Source organism: Macaca nemestrina, chromosome 15, assembly GCF_043159975.1.
Source record: "Macaca nemestrina isolate mMacNem1 chromosome 15, mMacNem.hap1, whole genome shotgun sequence".
Taxonomy (NCBI): domain Eukaryota; kingdom Metazoa; phylum Chordata; class Mammalia; order Primates; family Cercopithecidae; genus Macaca; species Macaca nemestrina.
In genome coordinates, this window is record NC_092139.1 from 50,214,246 (window position 1) to 50,226,461 (window position 12,216).

The 12,216-nt window shown below is 41.7% G+C and overlaps 1 protein-coding gene across 7 annotated transcripts in view; it reads right to left on the reverse strand.

The window, feature by feature from the left end:
• The window catches only part of LOC105486875 (kinesin family member 16B), a 310,777-nt gene that overhangs the window by 263,792 nt on the left and 34,769 nt on the right, over window positions 1-12,216 (reverse strand). For all 7 annotated transcript variants that reach the window (XM_011749957.3, XM_011749955.3, XM_011749956.3 and 4 more), the window contains exon 2: window positions 767-836. In XM_011749957.3, the coding sequence (XP_011748259.2) occupies window positions 767-836 (70 nt within the window). The remainder of the gene's footprint in view (window positions 1-766; window positions 837-12,216) is intronic.

Sequence of the window (12,216 nt, forward strand, 5' to 3'; positions counted from 1 at the left end):
GATCTTGCTCTGTTGCCCAGCGTGGAGTGCAATGGCATAAACAGGGCTCACTGCAGCCTTGATCTCCCGGGCTCAAGTAATCCTCCTACCTCAGCCTCTCGAGTAGCTAAGACCACAGGTGTGCACCACCGAGTCCGGCTCTGATTTCTTCAATATTAATTTTATACCCCTATTACCCTCCTCAGTGAAAAGCATTCAGTGCCCTTTAAAAATTTCCTAACTAAATAAACAAACAGGATATTTTAAGTGCCAAAGGAGAAACCTGCCATCTTGAAAATATTTTTTAACTTTTTTTTCCATAAAAGAAATTTGGTGATTTTTTTTTAATCTTTCCTGAGTTTTGAATAATAATACCAGTTCTTCTTCAAGGATTACCAAACATGATTATTTTCGTTAAAAAATAGAAAAAATCTAGGGGCAAAGCTTATTTAATGTTCACAGAACACAGTCAATTGCCAGGCTAAGTCCCTACTACGAGGACACAAGATGAAAATGCCCGAATCTGGGATAGACTCAGGAGCTCCTGGACCAGAGCAACGGCTTGGATTTGGCTTCCAGATCAAATAAAGCCAGGGATGGGAAAGGAAACAGGATCAACTCTTCTGCTTCAAGACTGAGCCCAAGCCAGGTGCAAGCTGACGTGGCTAACTGCACTGGAAAGGAGGGTGTGGAAACAGCAGACAGGCTTTATTTCCCCGTAAGTCATCCCCACAGTAAAGCAATCATGGGGCTCTTAGAACTTAAGCAAGGCCAGGTCACTACTTGCCTTTAAGTTTGTGATTGTTGTTTTGCTTTTCTCCATCTGAATAATGAACTTTGCCTCCAAGTCCTTTTCCCTGCAACACAAATAATTCAGTAGTGGTTAGAAGAGAAAAGATTATTAAAAACAAAACAAAACTAAACCCATTTGTTTAATTTACTTTTTACATTAGTTTATTTTTCAATGGCATCTGAGGAGGAATCCCGGACACCACTCCTTCCAAAACCTTACTAATATAACATGAAGATATGAAAAATGATGCCACCATCAACAATTATGACTGATACAGTGTGTTGTTAAACCCTGAAAGAATTTCCAATTGTAAGCCAAAGGAAGAGTAAATAACAGACACCACAATGGGCCAAGACTCACCAAAAAAAAGCAGCCCCACTCACCTTGTTACAAAGAGAAAGATACCTTAGCCCCCTACACAAGATGCAAACCAAAAAGAAAACTGGAGTGGTTACAAGCAGGTGCTTCTTCCAGAAGCAGCCAGGGCACTGTTCCCTCCTCCTACCTTCTTTCTACATCTGTTCAGAAACTGCATTTCTCAGAAAACAGCAGAACAGGAGGACTCCTTAAGAGTACAGTTCCCTAGAATAAATGGGTAAAACACATACATTTACCCAATGGAGTGTGACGCCACTGAACAAGGAATGAGGAATATCTCTATATCCTGTTATGGCGTGGCCACTGGGATATACTGTTCAGTGGAGACAAAAGATGGAGAAAATCTATGTAGAAAAATACAAATTATGTTTTAAAACTTTTTTAAAACCTATGAATTTTTCAAAAGGCTACCTGGGAAAAAAAGGGAAATTGAGGATAAGGATTTGGGGCGGACAAGGGACGTGGACAAGGATAGAAGCTAGATTTCTGCAAATATACTTTGATCTGGAGGTCATCTTTAGAATGATAAAAATAATGTATGCAAAAATGAAACAAAAATGTTTAAAAACAAGCTAAAATTCAGAAGTAAGTTGAAGCAAATGAATCTAGTTATATACCACAAAGTGAGAAATTATTTCAATTATGACTCTATAGAGGAATTTGACCATACTGTAATGAGATATATCCTTAATAAAAAAAAAAAAAAAAAAAAAAGAACTACAAAGAAATCTTAAACCATTTTTAGTAATCATATTTTTGGTGGTAATGTAAGTGTCATTATTCTGTGATTTCTGTCTGTGTACTATGGGACATTACAAGAGTAATTATGTTGGTGCCCTAGAGAACCAAGGTTTTTGAAGTGGCTGAATGAGATACAAACATAAGTTTGATGAGGTTAAGTAAAAACTGTAGTCTTGGCCAAGCTACAGTTGGCTCAGGCCTGTAATCTCTGCACTTTAGGAGGCCGAGGCGGGCGGTTCACCTGAAGTCGGGAGTTCAAGACCAGCCTGACCAACATGGAGAAACCCCATCTCTACTAAAAATACAAAATTAGCCAGGCATGGTGGCGCATGCCTGTAATCCCAGCTACTCCAGAGGCTGGGGCAGGAGAATCGCTTGAACCCGGGAGGCGGAGGTTGCAGTGAGCTGAGATCGTGCCATTCCACTCCAGCCTGGGCCAACTCTGTCCCAGAAAAAACTGTAGTCCTGAATCTAATTGGAAGGAGTAGCAGAAACTTCATCTTTCATCCGAAATTTAAAAAACAAACAACTCCCTTGCTTTGTCCATTGAAAAGGCCTAGAATCTTATGCTCAGATTACGGCCTATAAATACCATTTTCCACTAAAATAAGTCAGGGTTCCTTGGAGAAGTGACTCAATCCAAATATTGAACCATTTCCTCACACAATAAAGCAGGAACACTAACACAGGTCACTAGGGCTGTGGCGGGCACCTTGTAACACGGCTCCCAATGATCGCCCGGTACTCACACCCTGGTGGGTATGATCCCTGCCCTTGAGTGTGGGCTGGACCTAGTGAGTCACTTCTAATGACTACAACCCAAACACACCCAAGTGATGGTCTGTCACCTCCCAGGCGGGCTTTCAAGACTGTGACTTCTGTCTTGCTGGCTCTCTCTTCTCCCTTCTCTCTTAGAGCCCGGGCAGTGCGAAAAGCCAGGGATGACAGAGTGAGGACCCCTGTGGACAGACCCAGCCAGCAGGAAACAGGGGCCTACCAGCAGCACGCCAGACAGCCTGGCAGGGCACGCTCCCCAAGCCCACACAGGGACATGACGATGAAACATGACTGGGCAGCCGCCTGGCACCCTGACTGCAGCGCTAGGGGAGAGCCAGAGTCAGAAGACCCTGCTAAACCCCACCCAGATTCCTGACCCATAGAAACTCTGAGATAATACAGGCTGCGTTTTATTGTTGTTGTTGTTTGGTTTTTTTGAGACAGAGTTTCACTCCTGCCGCCCAGGCTGGAGTGCAGTGGCATGATCTCAGCTCACTGTAACCTCCACCTCCTAGGCTCAAGCGATTATCCTGCCTTAGCCTCCCAGGTAGCTTTGACTATAGGTACGCACCACTGCACCTGCCTAGTTTTGTATTTTTTGTAGATGGAGTTTTGCTGTATTGCTCAGGATGGTCTCAAACTCCTGAGCTCAAGCAATCCACCCGCCTCGGCCTCCCAAAGTGCTGGGATTACAAGCATGAGCCACTATGCCTGGTCAATACATACTGTTTTAAGCCCCTAAGTTTTGGGGTAATTTGTTATACACTAAAAGAAAACTAATACAAGGACCCTGTCAAAAGGACTGAGGAACCAACCTGCATAAGTTCCTGCTGCCCAAAGTTGAGAAATCTAGGCAGCAAAAAAACTAAAAACCAACTGAAATACATAGATATTTAAGCACATAAACTCATAACTTAAAAATAAAAACTCAACGGTCCCCTCTGAAGGATCAAAGGATCTGTCTCATTATTTTGAAAACTGTTAAAAGAAAGAATCAAGCATTTATCTTGCATTTCCAAAACTATCTGTACTTCAAGTAACCAAATAACTGTGAAAGAAAGTTTCTCCTTTAGAGATATTCCTGCTAAAAAAAAAAAAAAAAAAAAAAAGAATAACAAAATTAAAATATCATTTCATCACCACCAGGGAATTAATAGCTCTAGGGAGGGACCACCAATGGTTACCAGGCCAGCCACTGTGAAGTACCAACGCCACTGCCCCAGGGTTCCTGTCCTTCCCTCGCAGGGATGGCCTGGCTCTGACCTATAGCTGCCCTACAGGGAACCAGCAGCAAAGACAAGTGTAAGTGGGAACGTGCCAATATCCTCAGGCAAGGGAATCAGCAAAATCCAGCCTGTGGGAAAGGCGGCAGGGTAAATGACACAGCATATTCCAAATTATGACAAATTGCAAAGAATATAAAGATGGAAGGGAAATCTAAAGCTAAAAAAGACATTAAAAACATATCAACCAACTGGATCCCAATTCAAACAGAAAAAGCACTTTAAAAATTGTAACCATTTGGGAGGCCGAGGCAGGCGGATCACCTGAAGTCAGGGTTCGAGACCAGCCTGGCCAACATGGCGAAACCCCACCTCTACTAAAAAGACAAAAAACAGCCGGGCGTGGTATTGGGTGCCTGTAATCCCAGTTACTTGGGAGGCTGAGGCAGGAGAATCGGTTGAATCCAGGAGGGAGAGGTTACAGTAAGCCGAGATCATGCCATTGCACTCCAGACTGGACAACAAGAGTGAAACTCTGTCTCAAAAAGGAAAAAAAAAAAAAAAATTATAACTTACATAGGGAAATGTTAACATTGACTAGATATTTGATGATGTTAAGGAATTATTACTAATATTGTAGGTATGATAACAGTATTATGACTTTTAAAAAAACCTTCTAGAGATACATATTGAAATATTTACAAATCAAATGATATGTTGCCTGGGATTTACTTTAAAATAATCCACGTATGGGGAAACCAGCTAAGGGGTAACATCTTGGCCAGCTCAGATGAAGACAGACAAAATAAATATCAGTTGTGAACAATTAAACCCAAAAAGCATTTGCAGTAAACACCATTCGGGAACTACGGCGGATTCCCAGGGCCAAGTTTAACATTTCCAAGCCTGAAAAGTGCTTCCACTCCAACCCACCAGGAGTTGGACAATTCCATTGTGGACCCAAAAGAAAGAACTGCTTCAAGGACACCCCATGTTCATGTGGCTGCAAAACAAATACTTCATAAAACTAAACCTTTCCTACAGCATTCAACTACCAAAGCATGTCCTGCTCAACAAGAGAACAAACCACCTGGGTTTACTTATATCACAGACAGCCACCTCTAGATTCCTCCCATTCCCACACGGGTCATTTCTCAGTCAATCACTAACCGCATGTGTCTAGAGCTTTCATCTTACAACCACTATTATCAACAAATACCTCTCATGAACACAAAATCATCCAGCTACATAGAAATATTAGAAGTGATCGTGGTATTGCTCATATTGACTTGTCAATTCTTGCCTATAAAATGAAGTAATGTGGCTCATACTATGCCCACCACTCCTGCTGGAAGCCAGAGACTCCATAATTCACCATCTCAGAACCTCACACCTTTGGAGCAGCTCAATTTAAAGGGCCCTCCACATGATCATGTACTCTAACCTGCAGGTAACCAGGGCAGTGTGTTCCTAGTTTTAAATTAACATCCATTCTATAAAAGCACTAGGAGAGTGACTGAAAGACTGTTACGCAATATGACTGTCTTTTTATTAGCCACTTCTAAAATGAAAACTGAAGATGCAGGTAGGTTTCAAAGGTTTCACAACCTCCCTGAAATCCTATGCACTGGGATGAGTGGGTGGGAAGGGGGATGAGGAGCAGGAGGCAGGTTCACTATTCTAAGGGTCCACAGCTTTCCTCAGTTTCTCAAAGAGTTCCATCACCCTAAAAGATAGGAATCCCTGCTCTGACCCTTAATGCTCAAAATATGCTCCAGGAACCAGCAACATCAGTGGCTCCAGGGAAGCTTGACAGAAATGAGGGTTCTCAGGCCCCACCTAAAACCTACTGAATAGGAACCTACATTTTAACAAGAACTGTAAATGATTCTGATGAACATTAAAATTTAAAAAGCACTGCTCTGACGTTGTACTTAATATGACATAGTAATAAATGGGTATTAGGTTTACCCTTATGAAATAAACTCTACAATATTATCTACTTCTTATACTGGGAAACTCATTAGCCTTTGTTCTTTGACTTTTAAGTTTTATTTTTAAAATCACGTGACAGGATATGGCTGGATATACCATAAGTCAGCTAATACTGTCTCTGTTCTCTGCTCTTAAGTTGTAAGTGCCTTCTGACCAAGAGCAGTAACTGCTGACATAATCTGATGAAAAATGTCATGTGAATGTCATGACACTCAGGTTCCCTCATTCTCACCCTACCAAACCATGAGTGAGTTTCTAGCCCTTTCTATTCCCAGACTGTGTTTCCCAATGTCAATCTAAGGCTATAGCCAGTAATTTAAAGTCCTATCAAAAAATAATTACAGGTCATCAAAATTAAGATGGAGGCCATCTGTTTCAGAAAAGAAATTTCACAAATAATTTCCTAGCTTGATTCCTTCTTTAAGCATAAAAACTGAAAGTTTAAAAGAAAAAAAAAAAAAAGTGGCTGGGCGCAATGGCTCCCGCCTGTAATCCCAGCACTTTGGGAGGCTGAGGCAGGTGGATCACAGGTCAGGAGTTCGAGACCAGCCTGGCCAACATGGCAAAACCCCATCTCTACTAAAAATACAAAAATTAGCCGGGCATGGTGGCGGGCTCCTGTAATTCCAGCTACTCAGGAGGCTGAAGCAGGAGAATCACTTGAGCCCGGGGGACGGAGGATGCAGTGAGCTGAGGATCACGCCACTGCACTCCAGCCTGGATGAAAGAGCAAAGTTTCATTTCAAAAACAAACAAAAAAAAAAAACAGGATCTTTAATCTTATTCTTAGTATTTATAACAAAGATACTGGCTAGAGTTTTAGCCATAAAGAGCAAATCTCTTCCTAGTTCCTGAAAACACTTCTAGAAAAGCCAATGTATTTTTTACTGTTGAGTTGAGTTCCTTGTACATTCTGGACATGAGTCCCCTATGAAATGAGTAGCTTACAAAAATGTTTCCCTATTCAACAGGTTGTCTCTTCACTCTGTTTCTTTTGCTGTGTAAATGTTTTTTAGTTTAACATAGCCCCTGTCTATTTTTGGTTTTGCTATCTGTGCTTCTGAAGTCTCCCCCATAAAGTCTTTGTCTAGAACAATGTCCTGAAGAGCTTTCCCTATGTTCTCTTCTAGTAGCTTTGTAATTTCAGTTCTTACATTAAAGTCTTTAATCCACCTGGAGTTGACTCTTGTATACTAGGGTAAAATGACATCTCTTTGTGAGGTCACTGTGAGGTCAGTGAGAGAGGGAGGTCGTGTTTCTTTCTTCTGCATGTTCTTATCCAGTTTTCCCAGCATCATGAAGAGAGCCCTAATGTATGCTCTTGGCGGCTTTGTCAAAGATCAGTTGAAAACACGTGGATTTATTTCTGGGTTCTCTGTTCTGCTCCATTGGTCCATGTGTCTATTTTTATATAATACCAATACCATGCTCTTTTGGTTACTACAGACTTTTAATATATTTTGAAGTCAGGTAGTATGATGACTTCAGCTTTGTTTTTGCTTACGGTTGCTGAGGCTATTCAGGCTCTTTTTTGGTTCCATACAAATTTTAGAATTTTTTTTTCTATTTCTCTGAAAAACAATGTTGGTATTTTGATAGGGATTGCACTGAAATTGTAGATTGCTTCGAGCAGTACAACATTAATTCTTCTGGTCCATGAGCATGAGATGTCTTTCCATCTGTTTGTGTCCACCTCAATTTCTTTCATCAGTATTTTGCAGTTTTCCTTGAAGAGATCTTTCACCTTCTTGGTTAAATGTATTCCTAAGTATTTTTCTTTGGTTGCTATGGTAAATAGGATTGCCTTCTTCATTTCCTTCTCAGCTATTTCATTATTGGTATATACAAATGCTATTGACTTTTGTAGGTTGATTTTTTATCCTGCAACTTTATGAAATTCATTCTTCAGTTCCAAGAGTTTTTAGGTGAGGTCTTTGGTTTTTCTAAATATAATATCATGCTATCTGCAAGGAAGGACAATTTGACTTCCTCTTTTCCAATTTGGATGCCTTGTATTTCTTTCTCTTGCCTCACTGCTCTGACTAGAGCGTACAGTATTATCTTCAATATGAGTGGTGAAAGTGGGCATCCTTGTCTTCTTCCAGTTCTAAGAGAAACAAATTTCATCTTTTCCCCATTCACTACAATGTTAGCTGTGGGTTTGTCATATATAGTCTTTATTATTTTGATAACTAATCCCGTTAAAAATAAGCAAAAGACATGAAGAGACATTTTTCAAAAGCAGACACACAAATGACCAACAGATAATATGAAAAAAAAAAGCTCAGTGTCACCAATTATCAGGGAAATGCAAATCAAAACCACAAAGAGATATCATTTTACCCCAGTTAGAATGGCTATTACTAAAAAGACAAGAAATAACAGATGCTGGCAAGCATGCTGAGAAAAGAGAACTCTTATACACTATTGGTGGGAATCTGAATTAGTACTATGGAAAACAGAATGCAGATTTCTTTAAAAATTAAAAATAAAACTGCCATGCAATCCAGAAATCTGACTACCGGGTATTTATCCAAAGGAAAAGAGATCAATATATTAAAGGGATAACTGCACTCCCATGTTTATTGAAGCACTATTCACAACAGCAAAGATGTGGAACCAACCTAAGCGTCCAACAATGAATGAATGGATCAAGAAAATGCAGTATATATACACACAATGGAATACTGCTGAGCCATTAAAACGAATGAAATTATGTCATTTGTCGCAATGTGGACAGAACTAGGGGTCATTATGTTTAGTAAAATAAGCCAGGCACAGAAAGACAAATATCACAAGCTCTCACTCATATGTGGGAGATTAAAAAGTTGATCATATGGAGGTAGAGAGTAGAATGATAGATATCAGAGGCTGGAATGCGTGTATGAGGGTGGGAGTAGTGAACAGAGGTTGGTTAATGGGTACAAACATAAAGTTGGATAGAAATAATAAGTTCTAATGCTTGTAAGCAAAGCAGGCTGACTATAGTGAACAACAATGTATTGTAGTCTTCAGAATAGCTAGAAAAGAGGACTTGAAATGTACCCAACACATAGAAATGATACTCCAGTGATGGATATCCCAAACACTTTGATTATTACATATTCTAATACACATACCCCATAAATATGGACACAAATATCAAGTTTGTCAAAAAAATGTTTAGAAGTAAAACCAAAACCAGTGTGACATCTATGATGGTTGGAGCTATTAAGTGTTGAAACTAATTCTTTGTTATACATCTTCCTTTGTAGATTCCGGGAGAACTGTTGAACTTCCAAATACCTCAAAGATGAAAGAAAGGAAGAAGGCAGGCTCCAGTACTTCCTCCCCATCCACACCCTGCGAACCAACCCTGCTCAGCCCCCTTTATCCACTGGAGACTCTGGCTTCTGCTCTCGGTCTTCTCTTCACCCCTAGGGGCTTTAACTGTCATAGGTGACTTCAGAGTCCATGTGACACTCCATCATATAAACTTACCCCCAACTCCTCTACCCAATATTCAATTACCTAGTCCCTTCCAATCTACCACCTGTTGAACTGAATCAGATCTCCCCACTTTGAAGGCCCTGTCCCAGGTCAGGCTATCCCCACCTCTAGTCTCTTTGCCTCCAGCCTCATCCTCTCTCACACACACTCCCTTCTCTGCTGCCAGAGAGAGCCTTCATAATACACATCTCACCACGAGGCTTCCCTGCTTTAAACTCCTTTAGTGACTTCCCAAAGACTACAGGATAAAGTCCAACTCTCAGTGCTACTATACAAAGTCCTTCATGATCTGACCCTAACTGACATTTCTATTCCAGCACTATATCCTGCCCCATCCTCTTCCCATGGTCAACTCCCAACCATCCCTCTAAATTCGGCTCAGACTTCACATCCTCTGTAGGGCCTTCACCAAGCCCTCTATCCCATCCCCTAGTTTACATGGCACTCCGGCTTGTCTCACCCACCAGACTGCTAACTTTTTAAGAGTAAGGACTCTGCCTGTCTGGGTTTATATCCCCAGTCTCTGGCACATTGCCTGCAACCTTGAGGTGCTCCTAAAATGGCTGTTAACTGTGATGAACTTTCTGAAATATTGAACAAATGGCTCTTACCCCAGTGTACTCCTTACCACACTCATCCTCTTCCCACGCTGGTCTCCCTGTTTGCCCCCTACATTCTTGGTTCTTGCCTTCCCACATACTATAGTATCTTCCCACTTCCCACCCATATGTTCTTTTTCTTTTTTTTTTTTTCAGACAGGGTCTGGCTCTGTCACCAGGGCTAAATTGCAGTGGCGCAATGTCAGCTCACTGCAACCTCCGTCTCCTGGGCTCAAGCAATTCTCATGCCTCAGCCTCCCGAGGAGCTGGGACTACAGATGTGCACCACCATGCCTGGCTAATTTTTGTATTTTTAGTAGAGACAGGGTTTCTCCATGTTGGCCGGGCTGCTCTCGAACTCCTCCCTGGCCTCAAGCGATCCACCCACCTCGGCCTCCCTAAGTGCTGGGGTTACAGGCATGAGACACCATGCCCAGCCATACCCACATTTTCAAGTAAGGCTTGTCTTGGGTCCAGTTTGACTCACCTCCTCCTGATAAACCATTAGAAACAACACCCCCTCATACACCTACCTAGTTCATCTCACCTGCATAGCTTTATTCCTGCTGATGTCATCTCTCCAATGAGTCCAGAGAACCCCAGAGAAGCCCAGCTTCCTTCACATCCACACTCTGAGTCCACCAAGCACACGGGCACCACCCACAGTCAGCACTGACTGCTTCGTCTCATAATTCTTCAGCTAAAACTACAACGCCAGACACTGAGATTACCCAGCCTCTCAGGTCAATTTCCTCTGACATTTAAGAAACACAGCAAATAAATCTTGACATTCTTCTTATATTGTAGAAAATAAATAATCCTAAGATATTATTTGACATTAATTTGATAATAGGGAAAAATGAACTATGTTGCTCCCTGGCCACTTTGGTGAATTGGATTTCTCAACCGAAAAGCCAATTACGGCCCCTTCATATAAATAAGTAATTTATTTGAAAGGTCTGGAAACTAGATGATAAGATGCTACAAATGAGCCAGCTGGAGTACATATACTTAGTTATAGATCAATATGGGGGGAAGAGGATGAAAGGAAAGGAAAAGATTTAAAATACTCTACCAGGAAAAGAGATAAATTACGTCAGCATTCAGATACATGAGTTAGAAGAACATTTACTTTTTTAAAAAATCCTATTGATACAGTTTCTACATTTGTCCCCACACAAATCTTATGATGAACTGTAATCCCCAATGCTGGTGGTGTGGCCTGGTGGGAGGTGACTGGATCACAGGGGTGGATTTCTCATGAATGGTTCAGCACCATCCCCTTGGTGTTGTCCTTGCACTGAATGAGTTCTTGTGAGATCCGGCTGTTTAAAAGTACATGACACCTCCCCTCGCCTCACTCTTGCTCCCATTCTCACTATGCGATGTGCCTGCTCCTGCTTTACCTTCAGCCATGAGCCTGAGGCCTCCTGAGAAGCAGATGCCACTATGCTTCCTGTATAGCCTGCATAGGAACCAATGCAAATGAGCCAATTTAACTTCTTGTCTTACAAATTACCCAATCTTAGGTATTTCTTTAGAGCAATGCAAGCACGGCCCAACAGGAAAAATTGGTATCAAGCAGTAGGGCATTGCTATAGAGATACCTGAAAAGATGGACACAGCTTTGGAACTGGGTAACAAGAGGTTTGAAGAGCCCGGAGAGCTCAGAAGACAGGAAGATGAGGAAAAGTTTGGAACCTCCAAGAGACTGGTTAAATGGTTGTGACCAAAATGCTGATAGTGATACAAACAGTGAGAGCCAGGCTGCCGAGGTCTCAGGTGGAAATCAGGAAGTCACTAGGAACTGAAGCCAAGGTCATCCTTGTTATGCCTTAGCAAAGAACTTGGCTGCATTGTGTCTATGCCCTAGAGATCTGTGGGAGTTTAAACTGGGGTGTGACCTAGGGATCTGTTGCGGGGAAATTTTCTAAGCAGTGAATGACTTCTCGTGAGATCTGGCTGTTCAAAAGTGTGTGACACCTCCCCCCACCCTTGCTCCCATTCTTGCCATGTGACATGCCTGCTCCCCCTTCTCCTTCCATCATGAGTGAAAGCTTCCTGAGGCCTCCCCAGAAGCAGATGCTGCTATGCTTCCTGTACAGCCTGCAGAACCATGAGCCAATTAAACCTCTTTTCTTATAAATTACCCAGTCTCAGGTATTTCTTTATTGCAATGGAAGAACAGCCTAACAGACCTATGTTAATTCAAATATCTTGAAGATATTTTTAAGTTATTCAG